Source organism: Molothrus ater, chromosome 3 (genome assembly GCF_012460135.2).
Source record: "Molothrus ater isolate BHLD 08-10-18 breed brown headed cowbird chromosome 3, BPBGC_Mater_1.1, whole genome shotgun sequence".
Taxonomy (NCBI): Eukaryota; Metazoa; Chordata; class Aves; order Passeriformes; family Icteridae; genus Molothrus; species Molothrus ater.
Window position 1 is genome coordinate 82,693,030 of NC_050480.2, and position 20,091 is coordinate 82,713,120.

The 20,091-nt window shown below is 34.9% G+C and overlaps 1 protein-coding gene across 1 annotated transcript in view; it reads right to left on the reverse strand.

The window, feature by feature from the left end:
• SNTG2 (syntrophin gamma 2) overlaps window positions 1-20,091 on the reverse strand; it is a 121,533-nt gene that overhangs the window by 73,265 nt on the left and 28,177 nt on the right. The window contains exons 7-8 of the mRNA XM_054514231.1: window positions 4,699-4,786; window positions 1,601-1,692 (exon numbers count right to left, since the gene is read on the reverse strand). Coding sequence (XP_054370206.1) covers window positions 1,601-1,692; window positions 4,699-4,786 — 180 coding nt within the window. The remainder of the gene's footprint in view (window positions 1-1,600; window positions 1,693-4,698; window positions 4,787-20,091) is intronic.

The window sequence follows — 20,091 nt, forward strand, 5'->3', positions numbered from 1 at the left end:
ATCATGACTTTTACAATCTATGATGTATATTGTCCTGTTTATTCTACTTCTAGGTCATAGTGTCTATTTTATACATAGCTCTTCACATGAGTTTATGTCAGGCTTCAGAAAAATTAAGTGCTGTATAAAATCAACCCAGCACCTGACTATTACACCTTTTTAAATTTTTATTTTTCTGCTTATATTTCAGGCCTATACCCAGTCTTTTGTGTGCTATCTTGTGTGCTAACTCTAAATTACTCTGTTACAAGTCTACAAAACTTCAGCCACTTATTTATATTTTTATAATATGAGAAAGAAGTGTGCAGTTCCCACAGCAGTCATAATGGTTGTTAAAAATCATCACAACACGCTCTTTCTAGCATTTAGTAGGCATTAATTTACTAAAATGTGCTAATGCAATCACTGCCATAGCCCTTTTCTTATCATGTAAGCTCTTTGCAGAAAGGACTTTGCCTGCAGAGAACATGGTGGACAGGCATTGCAGAATGCTGGATCCTGAGGTTTGGATTCTTTAGTAAGACAACAGTACAAGACAGTCCAAATTAATAGTCATCTGTATAACTGCAAACAAATAAACATGAAATCTTTTGTATCTATGACCATTTTGGACACCAAACACTGAGGTACAGGTATCAGCATAGAAAAGCATATTTATATTTATTTATTTATTGTACATTATGCCTTTATACTATCATAAATGAATATATTTTTAGCAGATGAAAACAAGCTTTAAGGAATAGTATAGAGAAACAGTGGTTGAAGAAGTGCAAAGCTTGAGAGAAGTACAGTAAGCATCTGACAATTTTATTACTGTCTGAGAAGAAAAGGGAAAACAGAGGAGAAGCCTTCTGTCCATTCAGTGGGTCTTCTTTCTCTATAATTTAATATACAACTGAAAGACTAGAGCTGAGTTTTGTTAGGTGTCAAACAGGTTTTGAGCATGAAGGTCCATGTACTTGTACAGATAGTATTTACATCTTCAATCTTCATTACTAAAAGGACAGCACTCTTGCTTACTAAGACACCCTATGTTCTTTGGTGACTACCACTTTTCCTGGAGAAAAAGTTTTTTTCTTTTCTTTCCCCACAATGCTGCAATTAATTTAATCACAGTTGTTCACTGCAGAAAGAAGAACTGAATATCCTCTGGGTTAAAAAAGAGACATTTTTTCCTCTTTTATTTCTTTCTCTCACTATCTTTCCTATTAAAAAAGTTTTCTTCACGAATTAAACTTTACATTATTTTCTTAATTTCACCTGGATTTCAGCATCTCCAGCTGGATTAAATGAAACAGTATAATCCAACAAAGTATGACAAAAGTTTGCATGAATTCATGTCTAAATAATGATTAAATCTTACTGTGTTCACTCTTCCAAATGTCTCAGCTGTCCCAGAGTAAAAACCTAGCAGTTCATGGCCATGTGTTGTGGACTTTGTAAGTACAGAATTTTACAGTATAAGCCCTTAAAAATCCATCAGTGCAAACAACAAGAAGAACAAAGCTAAGTTAGTCTTACTATAGCATTTTGAAGCTCAAAATGGGAAAAGAACTTACAGAGCTCACACCCACCAAGCTTTTATCATTCATTTGCATACCGTGTTGGTTGAGTTTCCATTTAAATGTAAGCCACTGTCAAAGAGAGGTGATGAAGTTCCACTGCTGTGATCACTGGATGGTCCAGGGGAACCTGGAAATCAGTTCAAGAAAAATACCTGCTGATGCTAAAAATATATGTATATATCAGACAATATCTATTCCAGCTGTAAAACACAGGAAGAATATTTAATATAATTCCCCCAACCAGGACAGAAATACTACTTGTATTTCAGAAAGGCAGACACTTAAATATCCATACTCTATATTTAATGTCTAGAAACAAAAACAGTTTCTAGATGTCATCTGAGAGGGGCTGTGCTCATGGGGTCTATTTGTATGCTTAACTGTCTTCCAGATTAAGTCTTTTTTCACTGAGAATGAGATATTCAAAACAAGCAGTCTTTGTCTCATCCTTAAGTGATACTTAATCAGTATCTACAAATAAACCCATGTCAAATTCTGGGTTTTTTTTGTTGGCAATAACAAAGGAGTCGAATAGATAAAAAAATGCTGTGAGAACTGTAGGTAGATATTTCCATGTTATGACATTTTGCCATGACATGAGATGGTGTAGGGAAGGGAGATGTATAAGAAGGGAGCAGGGGAGGCAGATGCTACTTGTGATGATGTGCTCATGGTGATGAAATGGGATGATGGGAAGAGACAGTATGATTGCAGTTAAAGTGAACACAGCACAGCACTAAATCTGCCAGCACAGCAGCTGGTCTGACTGAATGCTGGAAGGTAGGGGACCAAGTGCCTGAGCCTTCTGGGATGGCTGGAGTAGCCGAGATACTTCAGAATTATGCATGTATGCACTTAAATCCTGCCTGCAGAGTGATTTGGGAATTTCTTTATTGCATAATGCAATTGCTACTTAGCTTTCTAAATGTGTCATGATGCTTCATGACTGGAATTCCCTTTTGTGCATGGACTTGTGAAAAGCTCTTCTTGAAATGAGGTGCTATTCTCTGTAACCCATTACTATTCTCTGTAACTCCAGTTTATATATTGTATTAAATCGTAACTATTTTCTGTACTTTTATCCACCTTATTTGCTTATTTTCTCATTACAGGAATGAATATTTATAGCAAGCCATTTACCAAAGATCACTTGACTCACAAACCTTGGTTTCAGCCTCTATTGAATGGCTACACACAACATTCTAGAGAGGTGCATGTAAGCTCTTGTAGAGGTCCAGGTTCAGGTGAAGGGTCATTTCCTAAGTTCCTTACATGTCTGATCATATCTAGGAAGTTTTTTTTTTTTGAGCATGCTTCTATTGAGCTGCTTTCTATTTCCAGAAATGGCACTTTATGGAAGCAGTGCCATGATCTCAGGCTCCCAGACAAAGATGCTGCAGTATCTCCTGGTGAGAAAGCCAAGCTCCCCATGATGCACAAAGAGGGCACCAATATTGCTGGACCTACATGAACTACATGTGAATGTGGCAGCCAGCTTGTGTAGTGTGTACTAGGTCTTAGTGGCAAGGGTTTATGGGCTGGGATGTCTCCAGAAGTGGGAAATGGTTGGGGCTGCCCTGTGCCAGACACAGACAGATCCAGCCAGATCCCACATTACCACTGGGCCGTGCAGCTGAGCTGTTAGCACCTCTGGGAAACTATTTAACAAAGGGTAAAACGCAGAAGGGCAGAGACAATAGTATGGAAAAGAGTGACACAAAAATCAAATGAACCTCAAAGTCAGTGAAGAAGCTGATGGACAATTTATTTGTCTTTGTTTCTCATTGCCTGAATCTATTTTAATAGACAATACATTTGTCTAAGTTTTCCCACATTGCCTCTGCTTTGGCCATGATGGTAATTAATAGCTAATCTCTTTTTTGTTCTATTTGTACACCACAGTCTGTTTGAGAACAGGGAGTGAGAGAGTGTCTGAATGAGAGTTTGGCTCTTAGCTAAGGTTAACCAATGACAGGCAATACAGTTCAAGTATGTGATGTCAGTCTACAAGATGAGATACAAGTTCTAGTAGCACTGTCATAGTCACAAATAAACATGCCCAACGACACAGACACTACTGGTAAGATGCTGCTAGTTTAAGCTTGGACAGTTATCCAAGGTGCAGTCAACATAATTTTAGAGTTGTCTGATGATCTAGTAGGAAAAGTAGGAAGACACCTGAAGACTCATTAAAAGAAACACTGACCGTATATTTTCCAATGAAAATGATAAGCAGTAAGCACTGAAAGAAAGGGTCTAGCATGAAATGTATAGTTCAGCTTATTAGAGGCCTGTCAAGTTGGCTTTTGACAGGTATAAAAATCTAGATTACATGACTGACACTCTTCTAATGGCAAGGTCTAAACTATGACACCTATGAGTCTGCTGAAATTAGGAAAATACAAGTATATAGTTGAGTGCAATTTAAAGAAGTAAAACCTAAATCAATCCAAAGAACAAGACACATTTCAAAACTTTTTGCTTAATTTTGAGAGAAAATAATCTGCTAAAATAAACTGGCGCAAAATTATTAATTTGATTAAATAAAGTGATTTATTATGAACACTTTTCTACTTGCAACACTGATCACAACTGTGCAATTTGAATATTTTATCTGATAACCAGAAGAGCCCCAAACTTCCACGATCTGTATCGTTCATACACTTTTTAGTATTCCTACTGTTAAACTACTCAGCTGTCTCAACATAATTCTGCTGACAAAACCAATCAAAATAGTAAAGTAATTTTTGAAATATACCTTATTAATGTTATCCATTTGTTTGGTAAGTGTCCTCAAAGTAACTTTCAGTGTAAATGTATGATTCAAATGTTTGCAATTTGCTATTTTATTGTATTCAGGCAAAGCTTCTATTGAAAAACTTTCAGCTATCACCCATGACTGTACTGCATCTTAATGATTTTTTTTCAGTTTTATTTTGAATAAATTATACATAAGAAGCAAGGCAGTATGCATTTGACTCTTATATGTTAAACAGTAAAGTAGACAGACAATTTTCTATTTCTTCCTGTGAAGCACTCAAGGATTGAATTTCCATTTCTGTCACTGTCAGCTTATTACAAGAATACTGCAAAGAGGAAAACAAATTACTCCCATTCACTAATTTCCTCTTACCTAATGGGAGCTTTAAAAATGATGGAGCTTCCCTGAGGTATTGAACTGTGATGGTAACTTCATCGCCAGCATTTCGCAGTAGGTGTACCTGTCAAGTGTGACAAATAACAACTACTTTAAACCAAAGAACAATCAGTCATGGAAAGCACATTGCTTACAATGAAATCAACATTCCTGTTGATCTATAATAAACTCAGTGTAAGCATTTCTGACTTAGAATGTAGAATAGTTGAGGATCAAGCCACAGCAACAATGGAAAAGAGTAGGCAAAACCAGTAGAACAACCTGAGTAAATAATTTGCTGGGCAACCTGATATTACATACCAGCTGAACACAACTTCCACTAACTGATTTTATAAAACTGACATAGGACAGTAGGGAAATATGTGTCTATGTAGATATAATACATTAATTTTGTCTGTATACAAACAGAAAGATATATGGAAGTATATTAATACATCATACACATCTTGATCTTAAGTATTTGATTTGATTGATTTGGGTACCAAGTTAAGCACACTTTTGTGATTCAAATACAGTCTTGAGGTTTGTGTCTTTATTGTCTGTAAGCATTTGTTAACCAAAAGGGAACACACACACATGTCTAGACATGTTTTAAAGCATCAGAATTCACTTTGGGGAATAGCACACTATGATATAAAGTTTTTTTTAAATGCAGAACTACAGATATTATCTCTGATGGATCTCAGTTCCTACTACAGGGCAGAGGTGTTCCTCAGTTTCATATCCATGACTCTCTGGAAACAGATATTGTGCTTGGTTTGCATGTGGCCTGTACCCACAGGGCCTGCATATCCCTGACCCAGTTTGTCAGAAATGGATGCTAGAGCTTGTGGCCTCTAATCTGAGCACAACCAGAGCATTCATCCACCAAGCAGAAAAGCAACTAACTGTAGCAAACTGACTTATATAGATGCATTTAATGGTTTAATGTGCTGGGAGGAAGCTGGTAGTTGTGTTGTTCCAGACCACTGTGTTAGCACAATGCCACATTGGCCAACATCATGAGATGCAGGATTACCTCAAACATTTTATGTTTTCCACTTGTGTACATAAAATAATGCTTACACTAGAGAGTGATGTATTCACTTACATGAAAATATCAAGCTTATGTCTGATGGAAACCAAGAACCCTTTTTCTTTTTTTCTTCCACCCCCATCTACCCCTCACTCAATCTGCTTTTAAATTATTTACTATGAAAAATACAACAGCCAGTGCTACCTACTCAACCTCAGAAATCTCAGTGTTGTGCTTTTGTGGACAACTGACTATAAGAGAACCTGAGGTCTCATTGTGGGAAAAAAACACTGTGGAGAGAAATAATATGATCACTGATTTCTGACTAAACCATTTGAAGATGGTCACAACAGGAGTAAACAAGAATGACAGTGTAGCAAACTTTGCATGCATTTTTAAGGTCATACAAAAGTATGCTAGGGCTACAAAGCAAACCAGTGTGTCCTAAATTCTAAGGTGCAAGAAAACTATGTCTCTTGAAATCCTCTGCCCCTTATTTCCTACAGAAAATTTCCTATTTCCGAGTTTAGACATTATTTATTACTCAAGAAACACTGAAGAAGATAGGTAGCTTTGCTAGTCTCACTCTACTGTTACAAAGATAGGACAACCCTCTACTGTTACAAGGATATTCCCTTCCAAATTGAAAATGTCAGAAAGTATCAGGGCAGGGAGAAGTCACAGTTGGCAAAAAATACAAGATCCTGTAACCAAGTGTTGCTGTTCTTGTAATACCATTCTACTTTTCACTGAATGGTAAATCTATTAAAAATGCCAACTTTAATTTATAATAAGTACAGAAACAACAGTGTTTTGCATAATTAAATAGAAAATTTCAAACCAAACAAATTTTAACTGTTGTCCTGATACATCTAATGGGAAGAAATATAAACCAAATAAAATTAATACTGAGAAATCACTTTTTTATTCATGATTGCCTTTTAAAATAAGCTATAGAAGTGAAGTACTTTAATTTTACCTTTGGAATAACAAGAAAGAATTTTAATTTCTTAATTGAAATAAACCTTTTGCAAACACAGAAGAACAACTATGTTTCGTCTTAATTAAGAAAGGAATATTTGCACACAAACATTTATATTTATCAAGAGAAGAGAGGAGACAGCATGACAGACATATTGCCTAATGTACTTTTGGAAGACATTAGTCAAATTTTACAAAAATAAATCCAAAAATTGTTGGAACAAAACAAGACAGTAGATTAGAAACTGTTGCAGAGTATGAGATTTCACTTTTTATTTCAAATTATACTTTGAAAAGGAAATAACTCCAATATTAATGATTTGGTTTAAAATTTCCAAGCATCACTAGTCTCTTAAAAGATATTCACACTGTATCATACTCTCTGAAGCTGCTTAGTATGCTTTGGGTAGTGCCTGAAGAGGTCAGAGTGTTGAACCACACACATACTAACAGAACTAAATCAATTTCAGTGATCACAAGAAGGTCTTAACAGTCAGAAGGTCACTAAATAATGCACTGCTCTGTGATGCTGAAGCTTTTGCAAAAGTCCACTAAGTCCAAAAAAGACAAATCCAGTATCTTTGAAGTAACATTCACTGCTACACTGTTGTAGTAAAATTATTAAAAGAGAATTGCAGAAGGGAGTGAGTTTTGACGTTTTTTTAAAGGTTGATTAAATGCATTTAGTGCAGCTGACTCTGTGTGTGTGTGTGTGTGTTCATGCACTTGTGTTCATGTGTATAAAGGAAAAAAGGGCTTCAGCTGAAATGCTTGCTTTTCATGCTGGCTCCAGTTTGCAGGCTTTGCTTATCTCTAAGAACATTTATCAGCCCAGCGTTTATTACGCTTCTTTTTCTCACATGCATTTCTCAGGAACAGAACAGAGAAAATGTTACAAATATAAATAGGAGATTCTATATCTCAACTAACTACAGCACAGAGTCTGTAGAGAAAAATATTACTCATATTTTAGAAAAACCTAATGACCTTTGTCATCTCATTTTTACTGTCAACACCCAGTTAAGGGAAATTCTATATATTTCTATGCAGACAAGCCAATGGCACAATGCAAAGCTGCTGGCACTCTTTTTAAATTCTGGTTCTTTGTGTTTACTGTGATTTGATCTAAATCTTCAAACATATCTGAACACTAATAGTCACACTGCTCAGAGATTTAGAAAAGTTTTTGGCTGTTTGAAACAGGTTCTGTTTTATTAAGAACAGCACTTAAAAATGAAAATGAGAATGTTTTTGATGAATTATTTCACCCATATGGCCCCTTAGCCAATATCTATTTTGAGTGCAGAAGTCAAATCATTTCACTGTGGCCATTTAAGAGATTCAACTCTAAAGTATTTGCTAATATATTTTCTAGAAATCAGTAAAGATCTTAGGATACAAAGAAATCCTCATTCACAGATATGTATCTCTAAATACAAAGAATCTGGATGATAACCTTACACTTTAAACATAGGAAGTTGGATGAAATTAATCTTATCTTGCATGCCTTGAAGAATATTTAGGTACATATATCGGACTAAAAGTCTGAAGCAAAAATTCTGAAGCAGAGGGATGTGAACCACCTGATGAATGCCTGAGCTTGAGGTACAAGCATTTCCCAAATAAAACACTTGAAATTCACACGAAGTGCAAGTCTTGGACTTGAAAAGTATCTGGGTGGAAGGTTATCTACAAGCCTGCAACAGAGCAGGCAAAAAACTGAGATGTGGTAAAATATATGAAGAATTACACCATAACATATCATAGTAAAATAAAACAAAACAAAACAAGCCCCAATGAAATACAGAAAACTAAAAGTTTTAAAAAATTCTTCACTTTTCAGACAGAACGATAATATTTAACACTTTAAATGCCTCCTAAGCAAAAGTATACTTTGAGGCACTTTAGGAAACTTGGTAATTTCAGCTTAAAGCATACATAAGCACAGTATTGTGCTTATCTGTCTATGAGTAGTCAAGGGAAATGTGTGACAAACAGATACCTTGCAGTACAAGGTAGATTTTAAAATTATAGTAGACACAAAATGGCTTTAAAATTAGTTTTTAAAATTAAGATTGGATTGCAATACATATTGGAAAACAATGAAGCAGAATTAAATTAGTTCAAGAAACAATGATTTCTTGATATTTGTCTCTTTTCCAATGGTCAAATATGGAATGGTTTCAAATAAATATTTTGGATTCTTCTTTTCCTTAGCATTGCACTATTCAATGAGCAATAATCTCTTTCTAAATGCTTAACTGGCTAATACAAAGCAAGCCTTTGTGTGTGAACAATTCATACAAATATGCTAGGAAAAATGGCAGTCAATGTAGCCTTTGGAAATTTTCACAGATTTAAACTAAACTGCAACTACTTAGTTTACTCTTTTCTTAATCCTAAATTCTAAATTAAGTAATTTCATTACTTAAACTTCTTAGTTTACTAACTTCTAACTTTTCTCTAATTTCTGCCTATAAATATAATAAAAGATGTTTTACAGATAGCTTCAGTATCAATTTAAACAAATAATGCTGCTTCTGTGTGATATAAATACCAGGCATTATGAACAAAAAAATAAATAATTTCAATTTTATTTTCATTATTCTGTACATATTTTTTCTATTTAATTACACATTCTAGTGTGTAATTAGTATTGTGTAAACAATGCTTGCAAAACTGTCTGGAAGATCAAAGGTGTTGTTACATGCTGTGCATTGGAAAATAAATTTTGTGTCAACTCGGCTGTTCCCTGAAGCAATACAAGTTTAAATAAATTTGCTTAAGGATAACTATTACCTGAAACATGGAGACCCATTCCTGAGAAAGTAACATTTTCAAAAAATTCCAAGAATATCAGAGCATTATGGGGACTTCTCTCAGGAAATGAAGGTCAGTCTCAACTGTGATCAGTGTGCTATAAACAAAAGGGGTTCAAAACCACAGAACTCAAATTAAAGAACAAACAGTATGTTTTACTGCTTATCTACTGTTTTGCTTTACTTCTAAAAAGAAAGAATTGTCTCAGGTATCAAAAACTCACGACAGAGAGATACACATATCTGACTACATGTGATTGCAAATGCCTATGGTAAAGTGGAATCAGTACCCATAGAATTGCAAACATTTCTGTCGCAAAAACCCATTTCTGCAGTCCTTTTCAAGCAAAGAAAATGGAACAACCTAACCCTGCAGGTTCAGAATCTTCAACTATATATAGAAATTTTTCTAGATGATAGTTAAATGGTTGAGTTTATACAAACTCAAAGGAGCACAGATTGAGCTAAAAAGACTAAATGCAGGTTTTCATGTAGCCATTACTTTCCAATTTTCTTTGTTGTTTGCTTGTATCTGTAACACCTGCACAGCTCTCAGAAACAGATTTTATCTGACCTGAAGTTTCTGAGGAGAGAGGTATCCACCAAAAACCCCTGCCATCATTTAATGGCAATGGTACAAAATGATGATAAAGGTAACTCCAGCTGAAGAATTGGCAATACTTAATAAAGGCTGTTTTGTGCTATCAAATGTAAAAACAAAACCAGAAGGTTTTGAAGTTGTCAAACCCAGCAGGTCATATGCTGTATTCTCTGAATTCCTAACAATTTGGACATTTCTTCCTTTTCTCACGACAAACTTTTCCACAATGATCCCTTTGATCTAGGTCTTCTAGCCTACTCTAGAGTTAATACAGGATTAAAGGTAGGAAGCACCGAGAAGTGCTTTTGTTGCCTACACATTAACTGATGAAGTACAAGCTAGAAGACCCATGGAGTGATCAGTCTAACGGAGTGCCCTGCAGTTTGAATCAGCCACAGAATTTATTTATAATCACTCATATGTTCATCCTTTCAGAGTTAAAGAACAGAGGCACCTAGAACACAAAAACATTTCTCCTTTACTAAACTCCCTACTTGTAGAGAATAGATTGTGGGAGAATAGAAATGGGGCTATGGCAGAGCCATACCTAATGGGGTGCAGCTGTATAAGACATGCATTAAAGAGGAAGTGTGGAAAGCTGATGTGTATTGACCCATCACAAAAGAGTAAAAGAGCATGCCGGTGCTATGCATGTGAGAAAAGAGGTATAAAAAGTGGTATGGGGGAACAATAAAGGGCTGATGCTTGCCACCATTTTCGGTGTCAGTTGTGTGTCCACTGCCACCTTACAGCATGTAGGTGAACGTAAAAGAATAAGAGGAATATCTACGGATAAAGTTCAGCACTCTTTCATAGTAGTAGTACCCCTCTATGCTAGTCCTTAATGCTTTTGTTTCCCCAATTCCACAGACATGAAAGTACTACTATCACCATAAACCTGCAGATCATCTGCAATATTCAGCACACATCAGAGAGAAATCTTTTTTAGGAAAAGTCCTGTACCAGAAACTTTAAACTGTCTCAGGACTGTAGTCCTGAGAATGATTATAGACCTGTTAATGATTCCTTGTACTTTTGCTACTGTATAGACTTATATTTATTCAGCATAGACCACCATAAAATATAGTTTTTTATTCAATACTAAAAATTTCCTTCACTGGGAAAATAACATGCTATTTGATAAGAGGAATAGCATTCAAATCCCACTGGCATGTTACAGTCTCCTGAATTGGTTTCTCTTCCCTCAGAGTACTAATTACAGTCAGAGCCATAACTGTTTAAATACAGGGCTATACTTTTTCTACTAGACATTTTTATATTAGACTTTTTGATGCCTAATATCATATCAGACAGAAAAAAGAAACCCCACCAAAAAACCCTTTTGATTTCCTAATCCAATCCTTTAATACTTTTGATGAAGTGTGCTAGAATATTTGGCCTTTGAAGTGTATGAATACACTTCTGCTCTATGACTGTTGTCTGCTCTCTACAATAAGGAACAAGCATAGGTGCTATTATTCATCCTCAAGCCAGCAGCTAAACAAATGAGTCTGAAATATTAGTGATACCTATAAGATCTATTCACTTATTTAGATCACAATCCTATTAAGTCAATAACTTTTTGAAGAGAAATAGTATTTATATACAATATATACTGTGATCTCAAAGGAGTTAATCCGTCCTGTGATCAGAAACATACCAATTTTATTAATGGGTTAATTTTATGTGGTTGTAAGGCCTCTATATAACTTATATTTCCCTTTCCATTAAAAAAAAAAAACTTAAAAACCACAAAATAACTGAGTTTCACTGATGTAAACATAATCTTTCACAAACATTTATTTAATTAATCTTTTTGGAATCACCAGGGTGCACACTAACTCTTTATTAGCCTGCAGCTATGTTATGTTGATAACATTGAGCTAGAGCACTTCAAAATTCTCTACATCTTGATGAAATACTGAAGGTCACCTAATATAAGGTAGTAAATAAATGAAAATCAGAAAACACTGTTTAGATAGGAAAAGGAAGGTATAAAAGAGAAATGAGATGGAGGTGATACTGCTTAAGTTAGTTTAGCCAGACTGGAAACTGAGCAGAGTGACTAAAAGGAAGAGATAGACTACTTTGGGCACAAGAATAAGGATCAAAGAAAGCAGGAGTCTTCATACTAATTATCAAGGATAAAAAGAGACATAATACAATGTTGTTCATGAAGCTATGAAGTAGCTTTTTCTTTTCCTACCAGCCCTTTCAAAGACAATTCCCCCCATCGCCCCCACCCTCCCCACTGATTTACCCACAGATAGCTTACACCCTTTTGTTGTTATTCCAAGTCCCTTTTTTGTTCACGTATTTAACCTACCTCTATGGTACTCAGTTTTGTACAGCTGGGAGGTGGAGGAGGAGATGGAAGAAAGTGCCCCTCTACTTATGAATAAAGTGGCTGATATAATTTCTCATAAATCCTTTGTATGCCTTTCAACATTTGTTAAAGAAATAAATAGAAATTTAAAAGGGTTAAAAGAAACATCTTTAAAAAAAAAATTAAATATCTTAACTCCTTGTACCCTTAGAAATTACTTAAAATTGTAGCTGTCCAGCCACACTGTTGTGCTTTACCTAAGTGCTACATTTTGCATCCATAGCTTAGCAAACATTACAATGCTTCCTAAAGCTCCTTTGTGTGAGGTACCTGAATTCTTCCATCAGTTTTCATTATAGTAATTCTGCTTTTGTGCTCAAAGATTATGCACATTGGAAATGCTCATAATGCCAGAGTACTTGCTGCTTCTCTAATGTAGGAAATTAAGTTCCTGTGCAATGATGGAGGTAAAATAGCAGTGCTGAAATATTAACTACTTAATGTAAATACTTCCTTAACATATCTAGAGCTTGAAATAAAGTTGATTTCCACAATTACATTACAAAAGTTGCATAATATTCTGAGGTGTACATTATACGCAGGTACTTACGTTACTCCAATTAAAAAAAAATCTTTCTCTGAAATTTTGCTGTCTCCTACTAAAGCACAGTAAGGGGGCAAATGGATGCAAATTTAAATGGCAAAATCATGTTTTAAAGCATGTGAGTTTTATCATTTGCATGTGAAAGGCATTGGAGACCAAAAGTATCCTATAACTTGTTTCTTAGTGAGAAATGTTGCCAGATGCATTCAGCAAGGAGATAATCACACTTCTTAGAGCATCTGGAAACAATGAGGATGAATTGTACATTCCACAAAGTTGTAAAGTTGTATTATAATTTGATGATTTTATGTAGCTTTATCTTTATGCGGTGGTGGGACACAGAATACTTATGGGAAATTAGCGCCTGGAAAAAGGAAATTAAATTTAGATAGGTTTCATCCAAGCAAGGTGAAAAACTTTTTAAAATTATTTATCTCACCGTCATGATAAGTCCTTTTCTGCTGTGACTAAATCTCCATGTAAGTAGCTCAGGAAAATTCTATGGGGAAACTGAAAGAAAACTATGTCCAGCAAATATCACATATTAACCTTTTTGCTATTGATGTTTATTTCTGCCCACCTACATAGCAGCAGCAAATTTTCTGAAGTACATAGTACTTAATGAAAGTGACTACACTAAACTCAATAAATGCTGCTCAATAAAAGTTTGTTCATTTCTCCCAGTTCCTGCCTCAGGTCTGATGCATGCAGCTGTCCTGAGGATATATACTCAGTATAAACAGGTATTTGCTGTCCACATTATAGATGACTAAAGCATTCTTTTAGAACTGATTGAGGCAATGACAAATGAACAATGAGAACTACTACTAAGAGAAAGTTAAGAAAGTAAAATATTCGAAAGATTGATAACTTTTCTTTGGTGTGTCTGTAGTCCTATAAATATATAACAATGCATTAACTAAACATAAACTTCATGAATTTTTCATGTGTAAAGAGCTTCTCAGTGAAAACCAACCTATAGAAATTATGCAGTTTCTTGAACAGCTGTGTGTCAAAACTGCATTGTGCTTGAAAGTAACCTACAAACAGTTCCAATTCTATATGCTCACACTGGCTGATACCAAATAAAAGTCTCCTAATAATAAAGAAAGCAAGGGGTCGGTCTGAGATCATTTCAGCAAGCTCCCTGTTAATAATACTTCTAGGTGATGGATTCTACCTATGATGTTTCTGTTCACACGTCTTTAGGTAACTGGAGACACTCTCATAGTCTGGAGCACATCAAAACCTTAAGCCACTCAAGGTATGCTAACTCCACACCCCAAATTGTCCATTTAAAGAAAATGATAAAAGTACCATATTGAGAAGACAATATGTGTAATCAAAAACAAGTGAAAGTTTCTTACACAGAAACTAGTCATAGAAAAATTGATATGTAGAACCCTCTAAAGGTCTTTTTGAATACCTAATGACAATGTAGGTCAGTGTTGGAAATTAGCTAGAGGGAGAAAAGTTTAAGATGCTAAAGGTTTTGGCTTAAACTCTAAGCAGAAATAGTTTATTATAATCTAAACCATCTGAAAAACCAAAAGCAATCTACCCAATCTAAAAGTAAACCCTGGAAATTACTGAGAAAATGTGAGAGCCATGCAGTTGAAGAAAGAAATCAAACGGTTTCATGACATGCAGAGGAACCACACAATCTTCACATGAGGTGAAAAAAACTCAGTTACTGGTTCTTCTGGATCTGGTAGAATTACCCTTCCAATATTAATAGAGTATTTCTTTTATGCTGAGAAAACAAAAAAATTGCAGTACAAAGGACAAACTATTCAAGTAAATCATGCAGAGCATTGCTAAAAGTACTGTGAAGTTTCAATATTACCATTAAGATAGACTTCCAAGAAATGAAGCATACACAGTTTGTCTACACAGAAAAATAGTCTTCTTTCCTTCATTTCATATCCATTTTATACTTGTACTTGAATTACATTCTTCATTTTTTACTTATTAACATCTTTTCTGTTGGATGAAAAATCATGTTCAAACCAAAAAGCACCCCACAGGAAAAACTTCAGAAAATCAAGGAGTAATTTGAAGTTAAAAGTCAGTCTAGGGTCAGAAATATGTGTAGGTCAGTAAGGGCATCTATATATGTTAGTGTAGCAACTACCTGGGCAATCTAGCTAAAAGATTTCCTTGCATTTGATCTGCATTGCTGACTATCTCTAAATGTCATAAAGCTGTTGCCTCAAATATTAATGAATTACATATTCCAATATTAACATGTGGTTTAATCAACAGAGCATAACACTGCAATTTTCACATAGTAAATACATATCTTAATTTGTTTGAAGATTAATTATTGCAATAAATCAATAAAATCTACTTATGAATAAAGTCATATTAGTAAGATATTATTACACAGTAACATTTGTAAATAAAAAAAAATTTGCTACTTCTCAAGCATCTATCTGAAAAGCTAGTTCATAATTATTTTTATATAATTATAATTTATATATAATTATTTCATAATTATTTTAATAATCCATCACTCTATTTTTTTAATTATTTTATTAGTTTTGATGTATTTGTTGAATAGTTAACCATTATGTGCCTATTCTAGTTATGTATTCTCCTCTGTTTTTCTATTTGATCTCTTTTTTTCTGATATTATATGGATAAAATTCATAATCTGTGCTCCACCATTTGGGACTGAATTCCAGAAGAACATGCAGAGAACTTCAATTCCAAAATAGCTAATTCACAAATGAAAATAAAATCTCAGTATCTCAATGAAGATAAACAATTTTCAGGTTAAATCCTTGTATCTCAATTAAGCAGCCTAATGAAGAACATGTTCATCACTGCCAGCCAGACATGCCAATGATACATTAAATAGCACTACAGTAAACATCTGAACTTGTGGCATTCACATTCTCTCAACAGAGAGACTTATAATTTTCTCTCTCAGGGGTTTTCCTGGAGAAGCACAGAGAGAAGAAGAGAAAACAATTCTTATCTCTACTTGCTGCTACTGTTGTTTTGCTTTTGCACATGTGGAATGTGTTATGGAGATTGTTTACTGAGAGTGAGTTCTTAATTGGATTCTGGTGATGGTTATTTATATTAATTGGCCTATTAGGTCCAAGCTGTGTCCTGGCTGTCTCAGACAGTCACAGGTTTTCCTTTAGTATTCTTTTAGTATCTCTTTAGTATAGTATCTCTTTAATATAGTATAGTATTAATGTAATATAATATGGTTTTAATTCAGCATTCTCAATCAATGGAGTCAGATGCCAATCATTCCCAGACACTGGGGTCGCCCTGAATTTGAGATGAAGTATTAAATATTTTTAAAAAATTAATTAATATCAACTAAAATCTGTTCAAATTCTGAAAATCTAAAATTATCCTACTGAACAGATTCTCAGTTTTAATGGAGAATTATTTAGCAATGTCCTTCGGTGAGAATATTCATTAATAAAAAGAAAAAAATGTTTCCAAGTACTTTCCTGGATCACTGGGCAAAATTCCAAAGAGATTAACATTTGTGAGGAATACTAAAAATGTGTCAAACATACTAATACTATGAAATACATGAATAAGATATAGTAGGAAAAAAATAACATGCAACATCTAATTTTCCATTTTTGTATAACTAAACACCCTCTCCTGCATTTTCTAGTTAATGGAAATAATCAGTTTATTAATCCTTGAAATAGGATTAATTTAATACAAAATTATGTTTGAACTAATCATAGATTCATATAAAACAGTCTTCATGAGAGATTATGTAGAACCCTGTCCAATTCCCCTTTGAAAGGCAACAGAGATGGTTTTTCATCACATTTCCTACAATTTGCTTATGGTAGAAACAAGCAGGTACTTCTAGTACATTTCAGCAGAGGGCAATGCTTACCTTGGGGACTCACAAAAATCTTTCTGAATCTTATTTTTCTCTTTCACTAAGAACAGGGAGAGAAAAGTACTCAGACTCACACCACAAAATGCCAAGAAGTCTGCTCAGCTCTGTGATTATCAGGTGGGCCAAGGAGATGCTCAAAGGGCTGGAACACCTCTCCTATGATGACAGGCTTTGGGAGTTGGGGTTGTTCAGCCTGGAGAAAACTCAGGGGAGACCTTCCAGACCCTAAAGGGGGCTACTAGAGAAGAGGGACTTTTTACAAGAGAATGTAGTGATAGTTCAAGGGAGAACAGTTTTAAACTCAAGAAGAGGAGGTTTGGAGTAGATATTAGGAAGAAATTCTTTACTGTGGAGATGGTGAGGCACTGGAGCAGGTTGTCAGAGAAACTGAAGATGTCCCATCCCTGAAGTGTTCAAGGCCAGGCTGGATGGGACTTCAAGCAACCTGGTGTAATGGAAGGTGTTCCTGCCCATGGCAGGGGTGTTGGAAGTAGATGATCTTCAAGATCCCTTCAAAACAAGCCATTTTCTGACTCTATGAATCTTAAAAATTCTGTTGAATCAGAAAACTGCAACCTCATGTTTAATTTCCTTTCACAGTTTATTGTATTTATATCTTGAAAATTGAAGTCCCAACCAAAGAACACCAAGTGGTACACCTTTGTGAACTTCAACCAAAATACTCCTTTATCTTTGCTTCCCTCTTTCTCTCCACTCAGGACATCTGACTGCTCCTTTCATGTTATGCACATTGACAACCTGATTAGCCACCAGGGAAAGAAAATTAAATTGCCTCTCTGATACACAATACAGAAACTATATTAATCTCTGAATCAACATTTTCTGCATTCTCCACACCAGTAGATTTTCTAAAAATAAACTTAAGTTTCAAGGAAAAGAAATTATTTTCAATTTTCCACACCATTGTATTACTTACTACAAAAGCAGAATTTTTCTTGGCACTGATTCTGAATTATTTATTCTATCCATACCCTTAGCCAGAACTAATGTGTGATAGTAGCAGCTTGAATAATTGTGGAGGAAAACAAATTCTAGTATCAAAAGAGATAAACAGAGAGCCAGTTTGTTGTTAAATTGCTGCTGACAGAGTAGATAATTGTTTGGCTTGCCCAGAAGTAATCACCTTTTAACACTGCTGAAGTTCAAGGGTCAAGAAACAAAACTCCCGATTTGGTACAATCGGGACTAGCTAACTCCATAAACATCTCAGGAGGGAAGATGGTAGGTAGCAGGCAGAACAAACTGGCTTCCTTTCCTAAATTTCTCAGATTTTGTAGCCTTCTCTCCCATGAATTAACCCCAATGGGTTTTAGGTCTTTAGCACCTGTGAGCCATACTGATTACACTTACACTACAATTACACTTAAGCTTCAGTTTTGTAAAAGAAAGATTTTCTGAGTGTGTGCTGACCGCGTGCACCTCCTCACATCCTGCAAGGGTGTACTAGCAGACATTCTAAAATGGCAGAAAGTAAAAGAAAACAGAAAAAGTCTGAACAGCAAGGAATGCCATTGTGAAACAAACAAAATAAAAAACTGAAAGAAAATTTTTGAAAACATTTGTTAGAGTTACAATTTAAAAAATAAAATAAACCACAACAAGGCAAACAAACAGAAAAAACCCAGAAAAAAACATCAGTTCAACACCAAAAAAGTAAGAAACATATTTGCTTCTACCCCTTAATGCCAGATGCATATAGAGCAAGCCAAAAGAATGACTCAATAACCTTTGACAGGCTTCCATTGTATTAACAAGGTTGGGTAAACTTGAACACAGAGTGGATTAAGAATACCCAAGCCTCACTGAGGAATGTGTTTTGAACAGAAGTGCTGGAGCACCTCTCATTTAACCTGAGTGACATTTAGGGCATCCTTTACAGAGAGAGAAGATATAGGCATGATTTTCTAAAAGAAATGAGTTCTTCATCCTTAGCCTCCTGTTTTTTGGAAAACTACCCATAATCACTACATTACTATATTACTAGCTTACTATGTTGTAACAAGCTTAATATGTTATATACCTTCTTCCTTTCAAACCTTCTTTTTTAAAGCATTTCCTTCAAATTGCAAACCCACCATGTTCAAATAAAGAGAACTTTATCTTAACCATTATTTCATAAAAATGCAAAGACATAGTTTTGATAAAATAAGAAATAATAAATCTTCCATTCTCTGAGGAGCTTTGTCAACAGCCCACCTCATCTGATAGAATCATTTCTTATCTCTACTGCCTGACACATTCTTCTAACCCTATTCTCATCATAGTAACAGGCTGTGGTAGTAGCAATTATGCTTAATGCTTCTACTGAATTCCCATGTACAGGGAAAGGAGCAGCACAATGCATTTCTCTCTCATTCCTCATCTCTGTTATGTTATACTGACAGTTCTGGACCACTTCTTGGTTTTTACAAACAATTCTTAATGGAAGTAGCTTACCATTTTCTGAGGAGTAGCTTTCTGGAAGTTTTTTTTTTTTCTGTGCAATAACAACACAAGCAGCAGGAGGGTAGTTCACCAATACACAACAGATCTAACTATTACTGAGACTGTCTGTAAGAGAGTCAGCTTGATGGTATTAATCAACACCAAGAAAAGGACTGCAAGATCATGCAGCTGCACTTTATCTTGAACTAGAAAGATCACCTTCAAGTAATAAAAGCAAGTTTAGTTCCTTTGCCCATGTAATTTCTGCCCTGCTGATAAGACTGCCAAAGCCCACGTCATTTATGGTTGCTACAGATGTTATTCTGAGATACTGCCAATAAACAGGCAACAGGGGTAACAATTTTTATCTATAAGGCCTTGCACTGCAGACCGGAAAAGCACTGCACATCGAGTGAATGTGAACTAGCTTTGTCCTCATATGGTCAGTCTGATAAATGAAGCAAATCTGTAAAACCTGACCACTATTCAATAAATTATTTTGTTACAGGTTAGACCAAGCATTATGGCAAATTTGATTTCAAAATGGAATTAAATAACTGGAAAAGTTTTAATAATCAAATAGATGATAAACCTGATAAATAGCACTATCTTTATAGTAAAAAAGAGTAAATTCATTTGAAACAAGACCAGAGACAGAACAGTTTGGACATAAGATATTTTGTACACCA